The 27,304-nt window shown below is 37.7% G+C and overlaps 4 protein-coding genes across 4 annotated transcripts in view; 2 read left to right on the top strand and 2 right to left on the bottom strand.

Moving 5' to 3' along the window:
- Positions 1-1,335: 1,335 nt before the first annotated feature.
- On the bottom strand, positions 1,336-5,217 carry LOC310941664 (tetraspanin-13-like; the record flags this gene model as incomplete). Its single annotated transcript, XM_083906867.1, has 6 exons — positions 1,336-1,410; positions 1,521-1,640; positions 1,985-2,101; positions 2,989-3,069; positions 3,666-3,833; positions 5,155-5,217. 6 exons carry the CDS (start codon positions 5,215-5,217, stop codon positions 1,336-1,338), a joined length of 624 nt encoding a protein of 207 aa, XP_083762993.1.
- Positions 5,218-11,987: 6,770 nt separating this feature from the next.
- LOC310941502 (C-type lectin domain family 12 member B-like) lies at positions 11,988-19,398 on the top strand (the record flags this gene model as incomplete). Its single annotated transcript, XM_083906689.1, has 7 exons — positions 11,988-12,048; positions 12,498-12,563; positions 13,603-13,704; positions 15,307-15,513; positions 16,689-16,843; positions 17,663-17,781; positions 19,245-19,398. 7 exons carry the CDS (start codon positions 11,988-11,990, stop codon positions 19,396-19,398), a joined length of 864 nt encoding a protein of 287 aa, XP_083762815.1.
- A 1,207-nt stretch (positions 19,399-20,605) lies between these two features.
- Positions 20,606-24,471, bottom strand: gpatch4 (G patch domain containing 4). The gene is made up of 8 exons (XM_083907133.1): positions 24,381-24,471; positions 23,598-23,710; positions 23,335-23,408; positions 23,130-23,222; positions 22,614-22,730; positions 22,349-22,470; positions 21,905-21,955; positions 20,606-21,807 (listed from the first exon to the last, which is right to left on the bottom strand). The coding sequence occupies exons 2-8, from the start codon at positions 23,674-23,676 to the stop codon at positions 21,030-21,032; spliced, it is 1,314 nt and encodes a 437-aa protein (XP_083763259.1). The 5' UTR covers positions 23,677-23,710; positions 24,381-24,471; the 3' UTR covers positions 20,606-21,029.
- Positions 24,231-27,304, top strand: part of pear1 (platelet endothelial aggregation receptor 1) — a gene marked incomplete at its 5' end in the record, with an annotated part of 51,291 nt that continues 48,217 nt past the window's right edge. The window contains 2 exons of the mRNA XM_083906688.1: positions 24,231-24,275; positions 25,748-25,815. Coding sequence (XP_083762814.1) covers positions 24,231-24,275; positions 25,748-25,815 — 113 coding nt within the window. The remainder of the gene's footprint in view (positions 24,276-25,747; positions 25,816-27,304) is intronic.

Here is a 27,304-nt window from a genome sequence, read left to right as displayed (position 1 = left end):
CCAAAATTCGACAAAAACTTCATACTATACTATATCGTCCAAAATTTGAATTTTGGAAAAATTAAAATTTTGAATTTGAATTTTCAAAATTCAAAATGTGAACTTTTTTGGGCGAAAAAACTTTAGGTCCAAAATTTGACAAAAACGTCATACTATACTATGTCGTTCAAAATTAGAAACATTTTTGGAGAAAAAAATGTTGGTCCAAAATTTGACAAAAACGTCACACTATACTATGTTGTCCAATATTAGAAAAATGTTTGGAAAAAATTTTGGGTCCAAAATTCGACAAAAACTTCATACTATACTATATCGTCCAAAATTAGAATTTTGGAAAAATTAAAATTTTGGAAAAATTAAAATTTTGGAAAAATTAAAATTTTGGAAAAATTAAAATTTTGGAAAAATTAAAATTTTGGAAAAATTAAAATTTTGGAAAAATTAAAATTTTGGAAAAATTAAAATTTTGGAAAAATTAAAATTTTGGAAAAATTAAAATTTTGGAAAAATTAAAATTTTGAATTTGAATTTTGGAAAAATTAAAATTTTGAATTTTGGAAAAATTAAAATTTTGAATTTTGGAAAAATTAAAATTTTGAATTTGAATTTTGGAAAAATTAAAATTTTGAATTTGAATTTTGGAAAAATTAAAATTTTGAATTTTGGAAAAATTAAAATTTTGAATTTGAATTTTGGAAAAATTAAAATTTTGAATTTGAATTTTGGAAAAATTAAAATTTTGAATTTCAAAATGTGAACTTTTTTGGGCGAAAAAACTTTAGGTCCAAAATTTGACAAAAACATCATACTATACTATGTCGTTCAAAATTAGAACATTTTTGGGAAAACATTTTTTGGTCCAAAATTTGTAAAAAAAAAAATTGAATCACACACAGACTCAGTGAAAACACAACTCCCAGCAGCGACACAATGAAAAACATTATCCTCTGAACAAAAGGCTTCCCTCATAAAATCTGCACCTATCTTAATACACTATGCTCACCATCATCATCATGTCGTTTTATAAACCATTGATCACAGCACACAGGACTTGTTGATCCACTGCTGCCTCCATTACTCAGTCAGGTCGTGACTTTGGTGTTTAAAAATCCTTTGTTCAAATTGACCTCAGTGACACAAACCTTTCAGAGCAGGCAGCAGTAAACCAGCAGAGGAACCAACAGCTAAAAACACAGATTTTTCTCTACACTCTTTATGTCACAATTATTCCAGTCCCACTTCCTTTCCAACAAACGTACAGATGAGTGTTGTTGACTAAAGTCATGGCGACACAAACATTTACTCAGCAGTGCAATTTATTCCATTGAGGAGTAACTAGAGGAAGGCGCCGCTGTTCGATCGAGGATCTTTGATATTTCTGAATCTGTAGGTGAGCCAAACTCCAAGGATCTAAAACAAAAACACACATTAAAAAGTCAGTTTACCGAATAGATCGTCCTGCTCTTCCCGCTCCCGCTCATGAACCCTGTTGGCTTAGGCACCGCGGTGAGTTCACTGACCTCTGTAAAACTGAAGAAGAGTCCGATACCACCCACGAAGCGAAGAACGTCCCCGGCGTAATCCAGGATGAGGTTTGAGCAGGTGAGACAAGAAGAAGGTGAAGGATCCTTGAAGCAAGGCTGAAAAAAAGATGAAATGGATCTTTAGAGCTCTGAAACATCATGTTTCTATGAAGGTTAACGTTGTGTTACAGTAGCGGTAGCATTAGCGACAGGAAGTGTAACGTAACAGCTGGTAAATCTAGTCTGATTCCGTGATTTATCAAGCGCTAACCACAAAATCCATTGCTTGTTGGTTACCAAATGCTCTCCCGTTAGCCCGACTCCACATAACATCCATCCATGATAAAAAATAGACTTTATTGTCTAAAATACTGCGTATCGATCGATGCGTTTCCTGTCTATGTCGTTTCCTGTCAAAGATCGTTACATTAACTTAACAATAATCCAGCAGATTAACTCACAGCCGCACAGGTGCCGTTGTAGTCCACGTTAGCGTAGCCGCAGCAGTCGAGCGTTTTCTCGATGTCCTGCTGCGTCGTCGCCTCAGATCTGTTCCAGCCGACTTCCAGCAGCCGGTTCTGTGAATCAAAGACCATTGTCCTCCCGTGTGAAGTAGCAGTATGCGGCGCAGTGTAGAAATACTCAAAAAGTACACGTTCAGTGTCAAGATTCAAGCGGAACCAATCCAAAGACGTATATCTCAATACGTCGTCAAACCACGTTTTTAAAGACGGCAAAATCACCAAATTTACAGCTCGATCTGCAAAACCTTATATCATTTTGAATAATCACTTCCTAATTCAGTTCAATTTAGAGCTGAAACAATTAATCAATAACTAAATTAATCAGTTTAAAACACAAACCGATAACATTTTTTTAATGAACTTTTCACCAAGTTTCTGATCTTTCTGTGTGTTTATTATGGGATTAGATTTGTGTCAATATTTTCAAACTGCACTTCTTCAGAAGCAAGAAAAATACTGACTTAATCATTCAGAAATATATATATTATAATATATTTTATCGTTTGAAAACATCTTTTCTTTATGTCAAAACTCAGTAGCCAATCAGCTACCTCAGCTTCCTAAGGCCCGCCCACAAACAAAAAACCACGGCACATAAAACAAATCAGGAAGCACAAAGAAAAGTTTAGGAACACAAAGAAAAAATGTATTTTCAAAAAAAGTGTGAACTGTGAAAAATGTTGTTTGAACATTTTGAACCAAATCTAATTCCGTAGTTTTAATTAAACAAATAAAACGGTGTTAGTTTCATTGACAGAGCTTTGTTTGGTTTGGTCAGGAGGTCAATATTTCACCAAATTTCAAAATAAAAGTGTGTTTACAATAAAAACATGTATATATATGATGCAAAAAGAAATAGAAAAAGTCTTCATTATAACTTGATATTAAGTCAAAAGGCTTTGACTGTTGATTTCCATCAGAATGATAGTGAAGAAACTCACCTGTTGGTCTTTATTCAGAGCCAGACAAGCACATGAAATACAGAACTGCACAACGAACACGATGAAGAGGATCATCATGTACTGGGTTCATGTTCAGGACGTAACAGGAAGTCACAGGAAGTGACAGGACGTCGCAGGGAGTCGCAGGAAGTCGCAGGAAGTCACAGGAAGTCACAGGAAGCAACAGGAAGTCACAGGAAGTCACAGGAAGTCACAGGAAGTCACAGGAAGTCACAGGAAGTCACAGGGAGTCACAGGAAGTCACAGGAAGTGACAGGAAGTCACAGGAAGTCACAGGGAGTAACAGGAAGTGACAGGAAGTCACATGAAGTCGCAGGAAGTCGCAGGAAGTCACAGGACGTCACAGGAAGTCCCAGGAAGGAACAGGAAGTCACAGGAAGCAACAGGAAGCAACAGGAAGCAACATGGAGGAACAGGAAGTAGCAGGAAGTAGCAGGAAGTGACAGGAAGCCACAGGAAGCCACAGGAAGGAACAGGAAGTAGCAGGAAGTCGCAGGAAGTCACAGTATTGACCTGAGAAACATCTACAGTGAAGCGAACACAAGCCGATCAGAGGAAGAAAATCCTCACAGAGTTTTGTCTTCATTCAGCTTTTGATTATTATTATTTTTTATTCCCAGCGACTTTACTAAAAACTCCCTGAACCGAAAGGATACGAAGAAGAGCAGGATCTGGTGATGCTTCAGAGCGCCGCACAGGCCGGCGAACGCCACGACGAACAGGAAGACGCCCACGCCGATGATGGCCGCCACCACCCTGATGCTGGACACCAGGTCGAACCATTTCCCCCACGCGGCCACGCCGATCAGCAGCAGACTGACCAACTGCAGAAGAGGAAAACATACATTCATTAAACAATCATCACAGACTCTGGGAAACAGAAATAAACTTTCATCTGTTAGAAAACATCAGGTCATATTTCAGTGAAAGTTGCCGTGATAATGATTCATAAATCTAATAATAAGATTAACTTGTTTTGTGTTTCAGGTTCAACGTTCACGTCATTGTGAAGCAAACTTACAGCAGCAACACAACACGTCCTTCATTACATTAGAGACAAATGTAAGAAACTATGGTGTCGTCATTAAAGTTAATGTGTTAAAGCAGTTTTAAAACAATGAAACGTATTTGAAGCTGCATCATTAATAAGTCAAAGGAAACTGAATTTAATCTACATTTAATTTTCACGTTTTATTTAGTGCTATATTTAGAGCTATTTAGTACTTTATTTAGTACTTTATTTAGTGCTATATTTAGTGCAAATCCAGGGATGAGTGATTAACGCAGCTCTAAACTTCCCATTTAATTAAATAAACATTTAAAAAAAAAAAATTTAATTAAATGAAATGAAATGAATAACTTTAAAAGAAAAGCTGTATACGTTTCATATTAAATAGACTTTTTCCAAATTGCAAAGCTACGTAATATTATTAACACTTTAATGTGATTTACTCTCAAAAGCATCAGCTCCATGAACACAATCCTTTTTAAACAAATGGTGAGAATTTGAAAGAAAAATCTTGATACTTTATCATAAACTTTACGGTTGTTTAAATATTAATATATAAGTAAGAGTAGAACTTTATCAAAGTCTAATTCTGTCAGTGAAATATTTCTTATTCACATTATACACAAACTAAAATCACTTTAAGCTTCTATTTTCTGTCTCTGAGATGATAACAATCTTCTTTATGGACTTTTATAAATGATTATTAACTATTTACAATGTCATGATGTTGCTTTGTGGACAAAACAAGACATTTAACATCATTCAACAATGATTTACAATCATTTCCAGGTTTGATAAACAATCGTCAACATGTTTTTACAACATATTTCGTAGGATTTAAACTAAAACAAAAATAAAGAAAAGAAAAACAACGAGGGAAAGAATCACGGAAACAAACTTTACTTTTGTTTGTGTTTGTGGCTAAACACCTGTGAGGCTCCCCCTGCTGGAGCTCTCATGTAACTGCAACTACTGTTACCGTCACTTCTGATTATACACGTATTCAAATTGAACGTAAAGAGGAAACAAAAATAACAACTAAACAAATACATTATATACAAGTTTACACACATTAAGAGGACACAGTGTTAGATAGATTAGATAATGAATGACACAAATAAAAGTTATTTTCTTACCACATAAAGTATATTAATGGCGCAGAGCGCGTTCTTGGTACAAATGTAACCTCCACACACCATCGCTCCTGTCCACGCGCACACACACACACTCAGCTGTTTCTTTCACCTGAGACCAAAGCAGCGTGAGTTGCGCTTCCGGGTGACGTCATGCTGCTCGCTGATTGGTCAGTGAGTGATGACTCACACACACACACACTGACTTCGTTGCAGTTCATTTATTCTGTTAAACATTAACTTTGTGCAGCTGCAGTGAGACTCACTTATGTCTCTGATGTTGTCTCGTGTAACACACAACTGTAAGTGAATAACAACACAGGTTATTTCACAACAACAGGTAAAAGTATTATTATTTTACACTTTATTTAGTCGAGTTAGTTTTACAAATAAACTTACAGCAGTAAATACAATTAAAACAATAAAAAATAGAAACCTTTATTGTAAAATGATGACATGCAGGTGACCATTTGTTAAGATATTGATGGTTCTATTATTAATTGTAGTTATTATAATATGTATATGTATATGTATGTATATATGTTTTATATATATATAGCACTCATGACGCCGGGCTGTAAAAGTTAACATATAATAATAATAAATACAATTAATAATATTTTATTACAATTTTAATCTATACAGAAACATCAATAACTTAAAAAATTATTACTGGCATGTGATTATGTTTACAAAAATATATTTTATTGTTTTATTTGTAAAACTAACTAAACTAAATAATAATAATGATAATTATTATTATTATTTTTAAATAGTAATGTCATAATTGTACAATAAAGGTTTTTGTTTTTTATTGTTTGAACTGTATTTACTGTTATACGTTTATTTGTAAAACTTACTTTACAAAAATAGTTGTGTCATAATTTTACAATTACAAATACATTTACTTTAAGGACAAATCGATTTTCAACATTTGATCAACAATGGGTGGTTCCCCCTTGTGGCTATAAATGGTCACTACATCAAAGGCTCATTATGGTGTAACAGGAACAAGTCATGAAGAAGAAGAAGAAGAAGAAGAAGAAGCTTCACATGATATTTCACAGTAGAACAAAAGAGGAAACTAAAACCACGTCCACACCTTTACTGTGTTTTACCCTCAGAGTTAATGTTGATCACATTTGACCAGGAAACATCTTGAACTTGGAATTTTGTCGCCTGAAATCGGATTTTCCAACTCTGGAAAACCTGGAGCAACGATGGCTGACACAAACAAACAAACACAGATACTTTGACCTTTTCTCTTCTTTGTTTTCTTTTCAATTTGATCAGTTTTGCTGTTTTTCAACAGTTTTAATATATAAATAAATGTTTATCGACCAAATGAGAGGGTTATTTTCCCTCCTGCACAAACATGAGTGAACTCATCTGTCAATTTTGTTCTGACTTGTTAATCAAAAATAAGGAAGAAGGTGCGTTTCTTATCTGTTCAAATATGGAACGATTCGTTTATCTTTCAAATACGGAACAAATCCTTATTTTACAGAGTGTTGTAACCAGAGTGTAGAGCGATATTTCAGACTACAGTCAACTCACATTTATCATTTACAAGTTCTGATACGAATGTGTGAGCGCTGCTTATTACAGACACTCACGTTCACTGAAAACATGGAAAAACTGATTTTAGCCAATTAAGAAAAGACTGAAAACTGAATGTTCACCTGTTTTTTCAGACAGTGAAATAAAGCAGATCATCATCTGAATCTGATCTGAAACTCTGTTCACACACAAACGACTTCATTAAGTGACAAAATAACTGTCTTTCAACACCGTGTCAGAAAGAGGAAGCTCGTGTGTGAGCGTCACTGTCACTGTCACAGTCACAGTCATTTATCTGAACCTGAGGATAAAGAAGGACAGAATGGATGGAGCAGAGTTTACGTCTCAGAAACACAGTAAGTTTTCTGAATCTTTGAATTTCTGATCCATGACATAGAGATAAAAAATATTGTGCATTTTACTGCAGTATATTTGGAGAATGATGTATTTAAATATTAAAATGTCTTCTTCTTTGACCATTATTCAGTGTTTACTGCAGGTTAGTTCATTAGAATAGAATAGAATAGAATAGAATGAAATTAGAGTGCAACTCCTGTGGTGCATAAAAAACTATTTAAATTATCACAGTAAAAAAAAACGTCTAGGGCTGGGAAACCCCTGAGCAAGGTACACCCGATCCCCACACTCTTAGAAACAAGGGTTCCAAAAGGGTTCTTCTACAAGGGCTGAGGTTCTACCTGGAACCATTTGGGTTTTTCCAGGCTTCTTGGTGACATTAATGGTTCCAGTAAGAACCATTTTGATCCAGAGAACCATTTAAAAGCCCTTTGCTGAATAAAGGGTTTTAAAAGTGTTCTTGGTGGAACCAAAAAGGGTTCTCCTATAAGGACAAGCTGAAGAACCTTTTATGGTTCTACTGGTTTCTAAGAGTGCATTGCTCATTGTTCACTGGAGACTCTAAGTTGATTCTGTACGATTACGATGAGTAAGTTGTTGTGTTACTGTTGTCCAAGTCAAATCTATCACCCTCGGTTATTTGTAGTTGATTATTATCATGAAGAAAAGTAGTAAATGTTCTGTTTCTTGTTGTTCTGGTCAGAAAATGTAAAGAATCATGGACACGCTCTGCTTCCTGTGGTCGTTGCCGTTATGGGAATCATGTTTGTCGTGCTGTCATCAGTGGTCATCGGCCTCAGTGTCCACAGTAAGTCCATCACTCTTTATCACTCTTTATCGTCCTCTTTAAGGCACTTTGACAACACTGACATTAATGTTCTCTCTCGCTGCAGTGACCACAGTCTTTTCAGAGGAAACGAGAGAAAACGAGATTTTAACGGAGCAGAATCTCCAGATGTGGAAGGAGAACGAGGATTTACAGAAACGAACAGAAGAGTTGATCAGAGAGACAGAAGAACTGAACTGGACCTTCAGGGTCATCATGGAGTACGACCAGTTTCCAGTTAGTGATCACTGCCCAAACTCAGGTGATTTATCAGTCACTTCCTGCAGATCAGGAAAGTATGGAGCCCCCGAAGTGACATGAAAAAAAAAAAATTATGAAAAAAAAAAAATGGAAATCTGGACTTTCCAAAAAAAAAAAAAAGGGAATTTCTTTTTTTTTTTTTTGGAAAGTCGAGAATTCTATTTTTTTTTTTTGGAAACTCAAGATCTCGAGTTTCCAAAAAAAAAAAATGTTTCTTAATTTTTTAAGAAACAATGTTTCTTCAATGTTTCTGAATTTTTTTTCTCATGTAACTTCAGGGGCTCCGTAAAATTTGAAAAAAAAAATCAAATTTTTTTTTGGGATAGTTGAAAATTCACTTTTTTATTTTTTTATGGAAACTCGAGATCTTGAGTTTGAAACTCAGGATTTCAATTTTTTTTTTTTTTCGTGACTTTTTTTTTTCTCATGTCACTTCGGGGGCTCTGTAAATTTTTGAAAAAAAAAAAATGTTTTAGGTAGTCGAAATTTAATTTTTTTTAATGGAAACTCGAGATCTTCAGTTTCCAAAAAAAAAAAAAAATGTTTCTTAATTTTTTGGAAACTCGAGATCTTGAATTTGAAACTCGAGATTTCAAAAAAAAAAAAATTGTCTTTTTTTTTTTTTCTCATGTCACTTCGGGGGCTCTGTAGAAAAGGAATGCATGCTTTTTTCGTATTTAAAAAGTATAATTTTGCTGCATTCCCTTCTCGTCTAACAGTGTGCAGACCTTGTCTGGACGGCTGGATACAATTTCAGTCAAAGTGTTACCTCGTCTTTAAATCCCAATACTCATCTTTATGGCAAACGTGGCAGCAAAGTCGTGATTACTGCAGAGAAATGCAGGCAGAGCTGGTGGTGATCGAAAGTCCAGAGGAACAGGTGAGTGTTTTTAAGCATTTACACTTTTATGTTAACGATAACTGTTTCTCTGACGGTTGAATTCCTGCTGTGTCTCCACCGCAGGAATTCATCTCTAACCAAACCGAGTTCTATTACGATGAATATCACGGCTTTTGGATCGGACTCAGCAATGACAACGAGATGAGATCGTGGATGTGGGTCGACGGAAGTGACGTCACGCTGAGGTGAGCGAACATTTACAGCCACAAAATCACTTCATCCTTACTGGGTTTAGAGCTGAGAGAGGGAGTGTTTGGGGGATCAGTACCAGAACCATTCAGACCCTGTATGAACGGTAGTAAGTCGGTAACGTTTCCAGTGGAAGTTGGACTCTTCCAGGGCTGCACTTTGTCACCAATTCTGTTCATAACCTTTATGAAGAGAATTTCTAGACGCAGTTTGGTGAGCTCAGGATTGAGTCTCTGCTTTTTGCAGATGACGTCGTCCTGTTTGCTTCATCGGGTCGTGATCTTCAACTCTCACTGGAGTCGTTTGCAGCCGGGTGTGAATCGGCTGGGATGAGAATCAGGACCTCCAAATACGAGACCGACCACGGTCTGGGCGTGAGATCCTGACCCAAGTAGAAGAGTTGAAGTATCTCAGGGTCTTTACAGACTGATTAGTTTGCATCGGTTTGTCGTGGTGAGGAATCAGTTGAGCCGAAAGGCAAAGCTCTCAATTTACCCGTCGATCCAAGTTCCTATCGTCAGCTGCTGGTCACAAGCTGTGGGTAGCGACTGAAAGAAGGAGATCGCGAATACAAGAATAGAGTCGCTACTCCACATCGAGAGAAGCCAGATGAGATGGCTCGGGCACCTGGTAAGGATGCCTCCTGGAGGCTCCAGGTGAGGCCTCGGCAGGCCTGGGAACGCCTCGGGATTCCCCCCTGGAAGAGCTGGACGAAGTGGCCGCGGAGAGGGAAGTCTGGGCTTCTCTGCTAAAGCTGCTAAAGCTGCTAACCCTGCGAGCAGATCTCAGAAAAGCACTAGAAAATGGATGGATGGATATCTGGTGTTTGACCGGAAAGAGGCAGTAGATTTGCACCTGGATCTGTAAATAACATGACTATAATAATGCTCCTGATGTAGAAAATGTACAAATAAATGAACAAACGCATGCTGAAATGATCATTTTTTCCCCCTCCTCCAGTTACTGGACAGGCAATCGTGGCTACACTACATCCTGTGTTCTCAGTTTACCGTCTGCAGATCCACTGAAGAACTGGAAGAAAGTGAGCTGCTCCATGTTGAACCTGTTTATCTGTGAAACAACAGCTTTGATCAAACCAGACAACGGACTCGTTTAATGCTTCATTAAAGCTTTCATTCAGCTCGTTGATACGGTGGAATTATTATTGTTGTTGTTAAAGGAGCTCATTGTGACAAAATACTAAATAAAATAAAATAAAGAACGGAGCCAACGATGAACTAAACCTTTTGTTGGTGGGTTGTCTTTGTTGTTAAATACTGAGTTTACTCTGTAAAACGTAAGTGATTTGAGTGAATACATTGACAAATGTTCGGAAATGGATTATTTAATGAGTGAATAAACACATATTGATATATTTCACGGGTTATTTATTTCAGAAAATCAAACTGTGACACAAACATGGCCGATGTGTCAGAGGTCAGTGTCTGAAAGTACTCCGGTGCCTCTGGTAACCTGTAGAAACCGTCCCAAAGACGAACCCTGAGGAAACCGGTGCCACAGTCAGGATGATATGAGGTCGTTTTAAAACCGGTACTGAAGGACATTTGAGGGCGTTCGCCATTTCCTATAAAAAAAACTACGCTTAAGGAAAGTGGAAAAGCTTCATCGTGAAGGCGACAGATGTCAGAAGCTGCTGGAAACAGAGTCAGCTGTAACTTCCAGCTAATGTTTTATATTATATGTGGTTTTAATTTGTTATTTTATTGTATAAACACAGCCTGACCTCCTCAAGCTTTTATTTTGGTACATCCGGTTACCGGCAGTGTGAATTTTTGCTTATTAGCTAAATATTTAGTTTCAAACAAAAGCAAGGTCTTTTAGGTTTGGTTTTCTAACGTAACTGGCAACCCGTGGTTGCTCGGCAGCTGAGACTCTACTGACTGCAATGATTGGTAGACGGCGGTAGGTGGCGCCACATGACGCCAAAACATGATTTCAAAACATAAACATGATTTGCAGTCTGCAAAATATTTGTTTAAATGCAAATATTTTGTCTGTACTGTTGTTGTTGGTGAGTTCAGTTTGTTATATGAACATTATTCCTGAGTCTCTGTGACATATTAGGAGGATTTTATCATTTATTACATAATGCACCTTTAACATTTAGATTTTTTATTCAGATTAAACAATGAAATTATATTTTCACATGATAAGTAAATATCACAAAGTTCACAAATACTGCTGTAAATCTGGTCAAAACTAAACATAAAAATGTTTTTGTGCTAAATGTGGCAGAGTGACATTAAAGCTAAGCTAAATTAGGCTAATAATTTAAGGACAAAGATACAAGAGCTTCCTCCCACAGTCGTCTGGTTATAAGGATTTTTAGACCATGTTGGATTTTGTTTGTTCTTTTAATTGTTAGATTTTGTTGTCGTCTTTGTTTTGACTGAAATGTTTGTCTCATCCTCTCATCTCTGCTTCTTCCACCTGTTCACTCCATAAACATCACTATTCTCTTTCTCTTTATCTGTTCATCCTCTTTTCCTCTGACAACGACAACAGTGTTGTTACAAAACAAAGCTGCTTCATGTTCCGTTGTCATATGCAAAGTCTGTGGCTTCGCTTCACGTATAACGTGTCGAGGGAAGAGGAAACTCATTGTTTTCTGTGACAGAACTTCTTTTTTTTTTCTGTTTTCATTCAGTCACTTCTTTACAACCTTTGGAAACAGGTTCTGTTAGAATTCTGCACCGAGACGACGATACATGAAGTTTAAGGATGGAAGAAGAACTCAATTATGCTACTGTGGTTTTCAAAAACGGTGTTCGACCTCCAAAAGGTGAGAGAATCGTCTTTAGAATAGAGTTTGTATTCGGCAAGTCTTTGTTCTTTAAATTATAGCTGATATTTGTTTCTTTACATTACAGTGACGTTAAAGATAGAAAACTAAATTATTCTTCTATTTTTGAATGAGTCTTAAAAGATGAACCTTATTTACACATACTCTAAATATCACAGCTTTATTTTTTCCTATTTGTCTTAAATATAACTTATATCTACACGTACATAACTGATGTGTTTGAATGAAAAGAAGAAAAGACGAACAGGAATTGAGGCTGAGAATCGTCTCCTGGTTGCGTTGATGATTTGACTGAAATACTACGATTAGCAGAAGTGCATCCATTCCACTTCCTATGCAATAACGTAATAATCCATTCTGTCACGAAGACGTTGTGAAGACAAACCGCTGTTGACCAACTTCACCGTGTTTTTATTCTCATCGACCAGAGAAAACCGAGGACGACACGGTTTACGCTACAGTACAAGCTGCTACGCTGCCGAGCAAGACCACGAGTAAGTTAACTGATCTTTTACTGCAGATCAAATCATCAATCATCACACAAAGAACTATATTAAGGTTATTTTTTTAAAGGTTCAATAAGGTTTTCAGTGGTCGTTTGCTTAGTGATTAAGGCTTTGCACTTTGGTGTCATAGACATGGATTTACCTCCCACATTAAACCTTTACTCACACATCATTGTCTGTAACATAAAGCTTAGCCCTATTATTTGTTTAACTCCTCCTGTAAACACTGATTATGTGACTTCAACAAACATACTTAGAGACAATTCCAATTCATATCTTAACCCTTAATCTTAACTGACCCTCAAAACCAAGTGTTGAGGGTTATTTTGTCACTTAGAAATGGGACACCCCTTAAATGCAGATACGTCTTCAGACTGTAGGGGGCAGAATAACGCCAAAGCTGCGTCCAGTCTGTCAACTCCAAAAAAGAAGAAGAAGAAGAAGACATTTACGTCAGGATTATTTATTCTGATCCGTTTGTCAGTCAAGTTATTAGGTTGTCAGTTAGTTATAAGATGATACTCATACAAATATTCAGCTGACAGTTACCACACACCACGACTTATTGAAAAGTAAACCACACCGGCCGACTATTGACAAAAGATGGTCAAATAAAAATAAATGTTACGCAACAATGACGTCAGTAATCCATAATATGGGCCTAGACTAAGATCATTTTTATATCTCTATTAACAAAGAAAATACTTCATTTGTAGCTTGTACTCGTTTCGCTGCTTTCGACGCCATCTTTGTTACGTGAAAACACGCAATGCATTCTGGGTAGCCCTTGCTCCCAAGGGTGGTCTCGGAAAATCTGAATATTGAGGGCGATACAGCCCTTAAACTTGGCCTCAACTTAGTTTTTCTGAGAATCAGGACAGAACTTGGACTAGAGGGAGAACATTTTTGAGATTGAGGATTAAGATTGGAATTGGAATTCAGCCTTAATCCAGCCCCTTAAAGTGACAGCATCAGGTCATAGAACAAGTCACCTTTTTGGGATGATATTGATCCTTTTCTTCAGCAGATGTTGAAGCAGCTCCACAGTCTCGGTACTTTAATCTGCCGCTGGTGTCTTTGGTGACGCTGTGCTTCCTCCTGATGACGTGCATCATCGCCATTATCTGCAGTGAGTTTCAAATCACCAGGTTCTTATGAAGAGCATTAGCTCCTAGTAACTGTATCTTCACATGTAATCAATCTGAATACATCTGATAAACACTTAGACATAACATATTCTTAACAAGATCAGAGGTGGAAAGTAACAAAATACATTTACTCAAGTAACTGTATTGAATACTTTTTTTAATGTATTTTGTATTTTTTAAGTACAATTTAAAATCAGGATTTTGTATTTTACTTGAGTATGTTTTGGATTTCTGACCTCCTGTAATATTTCTACTGCCCTCACAACCCACGCAAAGTAACTAAGTAACTTTTACTTAAAGTACATTTCAAATTACTACTACTTGAGTACATTTTCAGATGACTACCTTTACTTCTACTTGAGTAATATTTCATCAAAGTATTGGTACTTTTACTTGAGTACAATATTTTAGTACTGTTTCCACCTCTGCTGAACAAGATGTATACTTATACTATAGTACTATACTGCAGTGACATCAAATGATGACACTGCAGTTTGTATCAAACAGTGTGGATTCATCTACTGGCTCCGCCCCTTTGCTTGGCACACCTGAGAACTACGGTGGCCTTGAGTCACCTGAAAGAACGGAATTTCTTTTTGCTTTGTGTCGTAAGATTTCGCTTCAAAATGCAGAACACACACACACACACACACACACACACACACACACACACACACACACACACACACACACACACACACACACACACACACACACACACACACACACACACACACACACACACACACACACACACACACACACACACACACACACACACACACACACACACACACACACACACACACACACACACACACACACACACACACACACACACACACACACACACACACACACACACACACACACACACACACACACACACACACACACACACACACACACACACACACACACACACACACACACACACACACACACACACACACACACAGTACTTGTACTTGCTGCATAAATCAACACAATTACAAATATCTACTTCATGAATGACATCTACAAAGAACTTCTGGGTGCAGTACCATGAAATGACTGCAGGTGGAGCCCCAGAAAACAGTGAGGACCGGACAAAATGTCCTCACTTTGTAAAAATGACCTCACTTTGTTGGTTAAAAACAAGAACACACATGCACACAGATTTTTCCATCAGCTCTGACTTACACAAGCACTGTTGAAATATAGTTGTGAAAGATGGCAGCCTCAGAAAAAGCTCCTCACCTTAAATAAATAGAACTCAGGCAGCTGCTACTTTGACCCTTATTATTATTTACACATCTGTCATATTTGTACACATAGTACTGTTTTATTTTTGACCGTAAAAGCGTTAGCATTGTAATCGACCGATGCTGTATCGCTAACAACGGCTAACAACGGCTAACCCTGTTGACGTCTCAAGTGTAACGCAGTGAACTCAAGGGTAACGTCACTCTGGGACGTGGCAATATTAAAGGCAACAATTATAAACTTTGTCAAATAAACTTAATGGTGGTTTATTTAAATGCCAAAACAACCCTCTAAAGTCATTATGGATGTCATTTTCTCGTCTGCCTCTCCCTCTACAGTCAGCGTTGTAATGACCAACCATGGAGAAACCTTCTCCGCTGCCCTCGCTAACCTGACGTTGGTGAAACAGCAGCTGACGATGGAGAGAAACGTCTTAGAGAATCAGACGCAGCAGCTTCTCAGAGACAGAGACGACCTCAACTGGACGTTAGGGATCATCCTCAAACACCACAGCTTTCCCGTCAACGACTTCTGCCCCAACAAAAGTCAGTCAGTATTATGATGATGACCAACATGTTCCCCATGAACCATGTGTATATTAAACACGAAAGAGTGATTTTGTTGGTCGTTTTTCCTTCTTAGGAGTGATATTTTGTTTCTAAAACTTTCAAAATAAAAGTTTGTTTATTTTTTTTTACTTGGGGCCATGTTTACACGAAGAGAAAACACATATTTCCACGGGGTTTGGTCTCTCATTTACACTGTTTTTTACAGAAGCGTATTGCATTGCACTTGAAAAAAAACAAAAAAAACTCCTGTTTTTCTCAGTACTTAATTTTCGGTTTGATTTTTTGAATCATTTTTTTTCTGTTTTTCGTCCAAATTTTTATTCCCCTGTTTATCAGAGTAATTTTTTTCAGAATTATCAAGAACTCTTGCTATGGTTCACACGCCGCCGAAGGCGATTCCGGCGCCTCAGCTGCACACCGTGTGCATCCAATATTTTCAGCAGTCTCCTGATCGTCTCTTGAGCCTGAATGCATTTCAAATGCATCATCTTGTATCCATGGAGCCATATCTGTCCAACTGATCCTGGCGAAAGATTGCTATGTCTAGCAGATCTGAATGGGCTTTTCCTTCTGAACAACCGCAAAGTCCTCAGGTGCCTGCGTTAAGTCGACAAACTAACGATAATACCGTCTATGTGACTTAAAGACAGGACTATCTCCCAGTGTCTTAAACCCAGATCAAAGTTAAACGTGATTAAACTAAACAAGCCGTCCATGTTATAAAAAAAATTACCCGGAAAAACAGGGGGAAAAAAATTAGCACGAAAAACAGAAAAAAAATGACTCAGAAAAACAGAAAAAAAATTACTCCGAAAAAACAGGGGGAAAACTTTTTTGCATGAAAAACAGAACAATTACTCCGGATAACAGATAAAAAATTTGACAGAAAAACAGGGAAAAAATTATTCAAAAAATCAAACCGAAAATTAATTACTGAGAAAAACAGGAGTATTTTTTTATTTTTTCCAAGTGAATGCAATACGCTTCCGTAGTTTTTAATCACAGAAAACAATCATTTCTAAAAACTCCGGCCAAGAGGGTTTTAGGTTCTCAAGCGTCACTGGTGTTATTCGTTGTAAATCATTTCTCAAACTGCAAAATGGTCATTTAAGTGTGATTTATTTTTCTTTTCTTATTTCATGAACACACAGAGTGTCAGCCGTGTCAGAAAGACTGGATTCATTTCCAGGAGAAGTGCTACTGGCTCGATGAACGAATCCCTCCGTGGAAAACGTGGCAACAAAGCAGGACGTTTTGCCAGGAAAACACTGCAGATCTGGTCGTGATCGACAGTCAACAAGAACAGGTGAGCGCTCACATCAACACTAGAGAGTTTCAAATAGTGTTGTAGCTTTTAAATGACCTAAATGCAGAAATTGCTTTTATGTGCTAAATAAGAGATCAAAACATACTACATATTCTTTTTCTCTGATGTTGCGTTTACTTTTGAGGGGGTTAACATGAATGAAAACAAAAAATGCGATAGCGGCATAGCCCACAAACAGGTTCATAGCCCCGCGGCTCTATAGCGCCCCCAGAAGTACGGTCATGGTCAGACAAAAGTGGTCCGATCTCTGGCTTAGTCCAAATTTTCTGGAGGAATTTTGACACGAGGTAAAGTGGTCAAAATTGTGTTGAATGTTAAATATTTGACTTTTAAGTCGCACATATTTGTTCCAATTTGAACCAAACTTGCTGCATTTGTTGCTCACGTGATTCCAAACAAGTTTCTGGCGTACTTCCATTAGCTCCGCCCACCAAGAAGTCCGCCATTTTGAAAAAAATAAATGAAAAAGGACTAGTCTACGCATTCGAAGGAACTCGTCTTAGCATGTTTGTGCTAGCCCGGCCAAACTCAGTACATGTGATCTAGACAAGTTAATTAATAAAAGCTGTTCAAGGATTTTCTCTACGTCAAAAGGCGTGGCCTCAGGGCTCTGACAAAGTTGACCGTAAAATTCAACTTTTTGAAATATTTAGCGTGAACAGAACGACACGATATTTCTCACAGACTCTCCCAGCCAAAACAAACAGCAAAGACAAGACAGCAAAACGCTAAACAAAAACAATACTTGATTAATTAAAAAGGTGGGTTCATGTTTTCGATGATCTGCTCGACTCACAGGAATTCATCGGTTCTCAAACCGACCGCTACTACACCGACAATCACGGATACTGGCTGGGATTAAGCAAAAACTCTGAAGGAAACTGGCTCTGGGTCGACGGACGCAACGTCACTCTTGAGTGAGTAAACAGTAAATCTACATTCAAATCATAATGTGAATGAAGTTTTCATATGTTTTGTGCCTTAAAGCAGCACCGTGTGACTTTTGCTGAATGTGCAGCAGAATTTATTTATTTTTACTTGACCTGGTAATTTACATCTCCGGCTATAATTAAAGCTGCTGTCAGTGATGTCAATTTTTGGCTAATTTTTCTTAGCTCCTGTCTGACACTTTAGTTTAGAGAGGGGATAATATCTGAGGGAGCTAAAAGCAGCATTTTTAAAAGGTACAGTGTGCAAAATTTAGCATAATTTTTATGATGAAGTTGCTTGTTGCAGAGGAGCATCCATCACCCTTACCTTCCTCATGAAAACTCAATCATGTCTAGTTTGTCCATTATGGGCTATTGGCGGTCCAAAATGGCCGCCTTCAGCGAGCTGACCCAGCTCCTGATATAAGAGGCTCATTCTGGTGTAAAGAAAAACAACAATTCATATGTAAGTTGAGGATTTATTTAACTTTCAAAGAAAAACAAACAGGCGTCTCAGACACAGTCCACAACAACTCACACTCCATAAATAAATACAAATATATTCATGAGGAAATTATCAAACATAAATAAAGCAGTCTCAAAGACATTAATTAAATAAAAAACAGTATGTAAAATATATACATCAGTAAATAACAAAAAGAAAAGTAAGAATCTTTAACACACACATTTACCCACTCCCATCAACTCATTTTATATCAAACTATGACAAAAACTCAAAGACAAAGTCAAACCTTTTCGAAGAAAACAGGAACATCTGGCTCCACTCTGCAGAATAAAAAAAGAATAATTACGCCTCACATAACAGACAAACAGCGGCATTCACACACAGACACAACGGTGTCTTTAACTCACTGCCGCTAGCATTAAGCTAACCCACGTAACACATAAAAGTCCGTTTTCGACAACAATTTAACGATTTAAAAGTCACCTTCACAATCAAGATTTAACCCGCCAGGTCACTTAAGCACTGTGCGTTATAACAAAACTGTTTAAAAGCGACAAACGACAAGATTATAGTAAGAAAATCAAAGCGAGAAAGATGCTAACACAACTTACCGGCTCAGAGCGTCAGTGGTGCAGCGCCATAATGAGTCCCCGGGGAAACACAACAATGTGGAACCTATTTACAAAAGGAAACAATTTTTGGGGAGTTCACAATAGAAAATGATGTGAAATAGATGAAATACAATAAAATAAAATTAATCTCGGCTACACATACAATCAGGTGATTGTACGCTTACAAAAAAAAAGATAATTATCTTAAATTTCTACCAAATGAATGATATATTTTACACACTGGACTTAACATTTTGTGCATCAGTTTGTTACGTGTGTCTGATTCTATAATAACTGTCCTACTTGTGCAGTAGAACATCATTATTATTATGTAAATACCCTGAAAAGCATGCGTCTCTTCTGTGTGTTTGAAGATACTGGAGTGACGAGGACGCTGACAGCAGAGAGACTTGTGTCTCGTTTATCCCCAAAGCAAACCTCACAGCCAGCTGGAGACCAAGAGCATGTTGGATGTATAACAAATTCATCTGTGAGACATCCGTCCTGATCCGGACTCCGGGTCATTAGCGCCGTCGGCTTCCTCCCTGAATTCTTGATCTTCTTTTTCTCTGCAAAACCACATCGAACAGGAGAAAACGCTCATAGATCAGTCGTGTTTTTCAAGGATGTTTCAGTATGTAAGTGATAATGTATAGTGTTTGAAATGTTTTGTGTTCCATTAGCTACAGTGTTTCAGTTGTCGTGGAAATTATATTTTGAATATAAAGTCAATTAATAACTCCTAAAGTTTGCAGACATGTGGCTTATTGTGGGAATATTTTTAGTCTGCAAAACAGAACAAAACCTTCTTTTCCCCACAGAGCTTTTTCAGATAGTTTACAGACACTTATTGTATATTTTCCAGCCCTTGTAATACTGCAGATGAAATTCACAATCACACCACGTCACCAGGACATGACAAAATCAAACTTTTGGGTCATTTTTGTCACCAGACCTGTTGTTGAACAAACTGTTGAGACATCACCGTGTGTCCTCTCTTTCACAAACTTCATGATGTCTTCATCTTTATGACATTTTCTGTCAAGTCAAGAAAAAACAGTGTTGACAAATCAACTGCGGTAAAAATGTCCCGTAAACGTGTCGACACAGTATAGACTTAATCAGCAGACTGATGAAACCACAAGGCAAAATTATACGTATGAATTTATCCTGCTGATATTATTGTACATAGAATAGTTAGCGACATTTGAAATGTAGTTTGTGACATGAACCACATCTTCTCAGCAGATCTGGGTCAGAGGTGGATACAGGAATCTTGTTGTTATGCAATAATGGAAAAGTGAAGGTTCACACAGTGGATTCTTAGTGTTGGCCGATCTACAGTATGTGTCTAGTTGGTGCCTGCTGAGGGTGCAGATGAAAGTATGGGCTACTAATATTCATCAGGCTTATTGGACCTCACTGATAACAGAGTACATGCAGGAATCCTGGAAATAATTTCAAAACCCTTTTAAGGCTTTTTAAAAAATATTTTAAGACCTTATCGCCACTTCAAGTTGAAATCAGCAACACATATTTAACCCACAAAACAGTCTTAGTTTGCAATTTAATAAGCTGCATATGCGACTTAACAGCGTCGATGCCCATCGAGATGTTACACTACAGCATTTCACCAGTTTTCTATTATGTAATGGACCTTTAACTGGCTCCATGTTTCCACCTATGGGTTTAGGTAGCAGCTGTGAGTGACAATGACACGTTTCATTTACAGCATCAAACTCATGTTATAATATCGTATACAGCCAACAACAGATCATCTATCACCATAAATCACTGCTCAAAGCTGGCTGAAACAGAATAAAACAACCAAATGTGATTCAATCTGATGGTTTTGTCCCAATAGTGGAAAAAGGTAAAGGTAAAAAGGCTCATTGTCCAGGTTTAGTTCATAAAGCAAAGCAGATATAACCGTACTGCAAACTTGCAGACAGACATGATTGGTGGTGACTGTGTCTCAAGGATTGAGCGACTTATGTATATTTCATTCAGTGAACCTTTTGTTAAAAAGCTAAAATCAGCCATGTTTTAATTGAATATCTGGTTTGTGAGGCAGGAGGTTCTGAGGCACAGTCAATCCTGACGACTGCATATATCAGTGTCTCACATTAAATCACCATCAGAGTTCATGTTCAACAAATCTATTCTTTCGACTTCTTTTTCTTCTTCTTCTTTGGAGGAAGTGCCTCCTCGTTTCCGTCGGCGTCAACAAATGACTTTTCCTTTTTACATTTCGTCCTCTTTTGGTTTGCTGTGGTTTCTTCCTCTTTAACTTCTGCTTCCTCCATGGAAGCGGCACCTTCTCTTGTTTCTGGAGCACAGTCCTGGAGCAGCTTTGATTGGCTGGAGTCTGGATCTTCCTCATCGTGACGTTTCTTCCTCTTCATCTTCTTCACTTTAGCGTCAGGTTGCAGCTCAGCGGTCTCTGCTGCAGGCGAGGGGAGGGTCGTCGTCTCTTCTTCTTTCTGCTTTACTTTATTCTTTTTCTTCTCTTTTCTTTTTGTTTGGTGAGAACAATCTGCTTCACGACTCTCTATATGGACAACGTCCTCAGCACAAACAGCATCAGCAGATTCCTCAGCATCATTGTTGTCTTTCTGTTTCTTCTTCTTCTTCTTTTTGGTCTCAACATCTGCTTCAGTACTTTCAGAAGCCTTGCTGCTGTTGAGCTCATCGACACTCTGAGCAGATTTCTTCTTCTTCTTCTTCAGCATCTTTTTGTCACGAGTATCTTCAGCCGTCTCCTCCTGCCTTTCCACTCTCTCCTCAGCTGACTTCACGGTGGGCGGAGCTGGTTCACCGCAGATCAATGAGCCGCTCTGTGGTTGGCTCTTCTTGCCATACTTGGCCATGAACTCCGCCTCCTGCTGCTCCAGTCTTGCTAACTTGGCGCTCATGGTCAAACCGTGTCTGGCTCCTCTGAAAGAACACAAATCACACAGAAACAGAAAAAATGAGGTCATGTTGAAACAAATTTTATTTAGCACTAAATTTACGATGAATTCTTTCAACTTACTTGTGAGCCGTGCGTCCTCCACAAGCTTTCACAAGATCAGCATCAGAGAGTCTGTGGAACAAAGAAGTTTCGTTGTATGGGTTAGTTTTAAAAAGCTAAATGGAAGTTTCCCTTCTTTACACTGTGTTGTAGAATATACTGAAACATTGTCCTCTGTACGGAGAACCAGCTCAAGACATAGATGCCTGCTGTCACTTTAATATGGATACTCATGCATAACTTCATCGTAATTTCCAGGTTTGACAAACACTGATCGACATTTTATGGACCAACCGATTAATCCAGACAATAATCGACAGATTAACAGTTAGTTGGAGCTCTAATTTGAAGGTGTGGAGAGAGTTAATTTCATGGATGACAAACTCCCTGAGGCTATGGGAGATGCAGCAGATTAGCGACACAAACATTATAAACCAAGTGTTTAAAGGTCCCGGCTTTACTCACTTGGTGGCGCTGGAGAGATCCAGTCTATGGTCGTCGTCCTCGTCTGAACTGCTGCTGCTGTCATCTGAGGAGGAAGACTTTGGTTCTTCTGGCTGCTTCTCACCAGACAAAAGTGTGGCTGACTGGAAAAGAGGCATGCAAGTGATAATCATTTTTATTATATATATATAAGTTATTATAAAACATGATACATTTAGTGAATTCACACTGAACCTCAAGCTAAAACTTAGTGGAGGTTTATAAAGAATAGAAAGACACACATTACCTTGACAAAGCATCCATAAAGTTTGGCTTTAGCCAGCGCGGCTTTGCGTGGTTTTTTGTTGGAGATCATCCCGTCTTCTCCATCTTCCTCTTGCGTCTTCTTCACCTTTATACCATTCTGGAAAGTTCAGAAAACACTCGACTGAAACCAGATGATTTAACCCTAATAGATGCATTTGAAAGGCCATTTTTATTTTTAAAGAACTACAAAGTGATTTGAGTGGTAACAAATGTCTGAAAACAACTCGTGAGTTTCATCACCAAACGTATTCCTTCATAAAAACAAACTATAATGAACAAAGAACTTATTTATATTCAATACAAGCCTTGGAACAAGCATATAAACAAGATGCCAGGCCATGTTCTAACATCCAGAAATCTGATCTTAACTGTGGGAACCCAAGGGGAGCAATGCTAAACAGAGAACCTATTTTTATTTAAAATAAATCTACAAAATTAATTGATAAAATCCATTTTTGGCTGAGCCATAATGCCCATAAATGTGACGCAGACTTACTTCATCAGACTCCACCTGCAGACTGGAGGAGGACTTATTGAAGACATGATCCCACCAGTGGAAAGTGAACTGCTCTCCTTCTTTATGGCCAACCTGAAGACAAAGTGCAACATGTCAAATCTACAAAAAAAACAACGTAAACAGTCACGGCTGTTCATTATTAATCAATCTAAATAACATAAAACATCATCATCAGCACACTCACCCCTCCTTTGTCACACTTCACTTTGACCTTGATCGCTTCTGAAATGCCGTTCTCAGCTCGTCCCAGTCCTTTACCTGAGGACAAAGAGGAGTCAGTGTGAAAATAGGGATGCAAAATAATTCACAACTACACGTGATCTCAATTCTAAGCAAACAAAACATTGTGATTGACATTTTGTCTAGAATCGTGCAGCCTGATGTGAAACAGGAGTTTGATAAAGCAAACAGAACAACATGATGATGATGATGATGATGATGAGTTACCATGTTCCCAGCCGTGACGCAGCAGCTGCTGCTCTGCAAACTTCATGCCACGGGTTTTCTCCTGCACGACTTCTGCCATCTGTACAAAGGAGTTTGAGGATTCGGCGTGGAATCTGAAAAGAAAAATAAATACCACAATTCAGTTTTCTATTTAATATGAATTATTAATATTATTGTTATTATCCAAAAGCTTTAGAAACATCAATAAAACATGAGAACAGTAGATGGCATCAACACTTCCTGTTGAATCATTAATAAGCCTTGGTACAGTGAACATAAAAAAAGTCTTATTTCTTACACATATCCCTAGTTCTTACACATAATATTGTGAATAAAAAAAATGTTTTTAAAGTGGAACAGAAGTCTTCCTGTAATGAATTTGCTATAAATTCAAATCAAGTCATCTTAAATTCTTATCATAAATCATAAAATAAGATTGTTGTTTATATTTAAACATTGTAGTGGGAACAGACTCACAGAATGTATAGATGTGTTTTAATGTTCGGAGTAAAACTATAGACACAGTTGTGTTAGGGATTAATATTACAATGAAGGAAATGTACATCATGGATTATTGTGTACATATACATATATTGTTGTTTTTATTGGTTTGTTTTACTGTCATCTGTTATCATGACTCTTCGCTTCTTAGTAAACGAGCTATTTAACGCTCCTGATGTTCGTAGTTCGTATTCAAACGCCGGTCATTTAAAACAGTTCGGCTGTGTTGACATCTTATAAAAAACATAACACAAACAATATACAAACTTAAAGTTACTGTACCTTATGTCGTCTTTATTAATTTAAACTCATTCACTTTAAAACCTGAGACACACGCGACGACAGCAGTTAGCAGTTAGCAGTTAGCCATGCGGCTTCAGCAGCACGCCGCCATGACACCGGAAACACTTCTTCTTCTTCTTTTGGTTTTACGGCGGTTTACGGCATCCACCTATAGGCGCATTACCGCCCCCTTCTGCTCTGGAAGGCGAACACACCTTCTGTTGAAAATATTTGCATATCTCTTAAGGAATAATGTTAATGAATTTTTGAAAATCAGGAAATGATCCATTTGCCCTGATGCACTTTGACAGTGAAATGACTTTCTTCTCGAAAATAAAAAGTATCTCAGAATGACTTGAAATTTAAAGTCAAAGACATGTAACATGTTTTCCTTAACAAAAGTGCCTTTAAATGTGTGCAATCATATGTTTTAATAGATTATTGAAATGTACAAATAATACAAGCTAAATAGTCATTTAATTGTAAAATACACTGAAAGTAATTTTACAGTTTACACTGTATTTTTCATTTACAGGACACATTTCAGTGACAGTAAAAAGATATTAATTTTACAGTAACATAATGTAAACCCAGCTGCCAGTTCTTTACTGTTTATTTACAGGAACATTTCTAACAGTGTGACTGCAGAGCCCTGACCCCAGCACTGTGACTTGTATTCTGGAGTGCGACGTCCTTCTTTGTCCACCAGGGGGCTGCAGGCTCACTGGTGCAAATCTCGGGCTGCAGCCGTCCTACATCTGTGATTAAATCACACTGAGAAGTGGTGATTGTTATGGTTTACGGTGGAATGATCAGTTGCTGCAAAAAGAACTGAAATGAACTGAAATGATTTCTTTGAATGCTTTTAAATCCAGACTGAGACACTTGAGACGACGTCCTTTTCCTTCATCCTTGTAACTGTTTTTTTATCATTTTATTCGTGGTCTGTATATTTTATAACTTTATAACTTTATAACTTTGGCTGCAGGACTCTGTCAAAACAGTCAGTTTGGACTGTGATGCAGGAGAGAAAGTCTTTTACAAACTTCAGCTTTGAGAAAACACTATTCTATCCCCAAACCTCCTCTCTGCCCCATCCCTCCCTTTTCCCTCCTCCTCCTCCTCCTCTTCCTCCTCCTCCTCCTCCTCCTCCAGTCCCCATGCTGTCACTGTTTTTCCACTTTGGTTTGCTCCACGTCTGGACCCTCCTCCCCCCCCTGTTGGATGTGACCGTTCTGCTTCTCTCTCTCTTTCTCTAACCCTGTGAGTTTTTAGCCTCCTGAGGACTGTTTTCAAAGACTCTGACTCCTTCATACACACTTGGTTTTTTTTATTATTATAATTATTAATAATGTCTTCCATGGAAGTTGGAGTCTAACTGCAGCATCGTCTGTATCACAGTGACGGACGACACAGGACTTTTCTGCTCGGCGAGGTGAGTGAAGTGTTTGTGTGATGATGATGATGATGATGATGATGATGATGATGATAGGTGAGATTAGTTCAGTCGGATTGGTGAACTCACTGTGAAGGAATGTGCCATGATGGAAAATCAGAGTGTTACGGTCATGGTCCCTGACATGGTGAAAGCTCATTATGATGATGATGATGATGATGATGATGGATCTCACTCTGCTACTGTTGTTGTTGTTGTTGTTATAATTGTTTTCATCTGATATGGATTTAAATGTTTGCATCGTCTCTTTCTGATATCAGTGAAAAAAACGCTGCTTTTATTGTTCTTTTGACTGGACGTCACTTTAAATGACACATACAACGTTACATTGTTACACTTTAAAGCAGAAAAGATACAATGCATCAATAATGCAGCAGGTTTTCTTGACCTTTGACACTATTTATGTCTTTGAAGATGCTTTTATTTGTTTTATCTGTCTTTTATTGCCTCGTTTTATTCTGTCTTTAATCTATTATTCTGTTGTTCAGCACTTTGGTCGACTGTGGTTGTTTTTAAGTGCCTCACAAATGAACTTTGGATTAGACGAGATCTGCTGTAACATTACACCATGTCTAACACCAGACAATTGTTTTTACCCCTTGCTAACAATTCTTATACGCTTGATTTATTTTGATGTGTTTTTATATTTCAGTATATTTCAGTTTACAAAAGGGAAACACACACTATTCTGAACATTACTGTGTGTATTACGGTGTCAGCTTTTACTGTTGAGGTTTTGGAAAACAGTTTGTGATGAGTGAAGGTGAAGGAGGAGGAGGAGGAGCTACTATTTTTGGATACATATATATTTTTAGGTATTTGTTTATATTTAAACATATTTTTCCAGTCATCGCATGGGATTTTTTTTGTCAAAGTAAAGTCAGTGACAGACTTTTCACAGAAGGCAGATTTATTCCAAACGATCATCATCCTCCTCTTCCTCACATTTATTTCAGACACTAATAATGAAATTAGATGAAGATGGAGCAAGAGATGATTATTATTATAATAGAAGAAGCTCATGTACCACTGGTGCTACACTGACCACAGTTTGAGACCCAAGGATCTATGATATATTCGATGGTGACACAATCCCCTCACAGGCTGCATTGTTAATAATAATAATTTTGAAATAAATTCATTTTATTGCACAATTGTAACACATTTGGTTTGGACTAAGTCATTTTTATATCTGAGCAAACGTCAGTCGCACTTATCAACTTTTCTGCCTTTATTGAAGTTGTGTAACACACATGAAAGAGTGAAAGCAGACGTTCAGGCGACGATGACCTGGTGCTGTTTTCTCCGTCTGCTCAGAATCTGTGTTGGTTTCTCCGTTAAAAACGTCTCCAGCTGTGGTTCCTCAGCAGAGCGTGACTCAGGAGAACGTCGGCCTTCTCTCTCTGGCACCACTCTGCTTTAGCTTCATTCCAGAGGAAGTCGCAGGGAGTGAGTCTTCTAAAGTTTC

The sequence above is a fragment of the Microchirus variegatus genome (assembly GCF_963457635.1).
Source record: "Microchirus variegatus genome assembly, chromosome: 20".
Lineage (NCBI taxonomy): Eukaryota > Metazoa > Chordata > Actinopteri > Pleuronectiformes > Soleidae > Microchirus > Microchirus variegatus.
The sequence above is the reverse complement of the archived record's forward strand: the minus strand, read 5'-3'. Positions and strand labels throughout refer to the sequence as shown.

Coding starts and splice junctions, on each gene's coding strand:
- gpatch4 (XM_083907133.1), bottom strand. CDS start 23,676: ATGGCAGAAGTCGTGCAGGAGAAAACCCGTGGCATGAAGTTTGCAGAG. Junction 23,409..23,597: donor GCGTCACGGCTGGGAACATG/GTAACTCATCAT, acceptor CTTTGTCCTCAG/GTAAAGGACTGGGACGAGCT. Junction 23,223..23,334: donor TGAAGTGTGACAAAGGAGGG/GTGAGTGTGCTG, acceptor CTTTGTCTTCAG/GTTGGCCATAAAGAAGGAGA.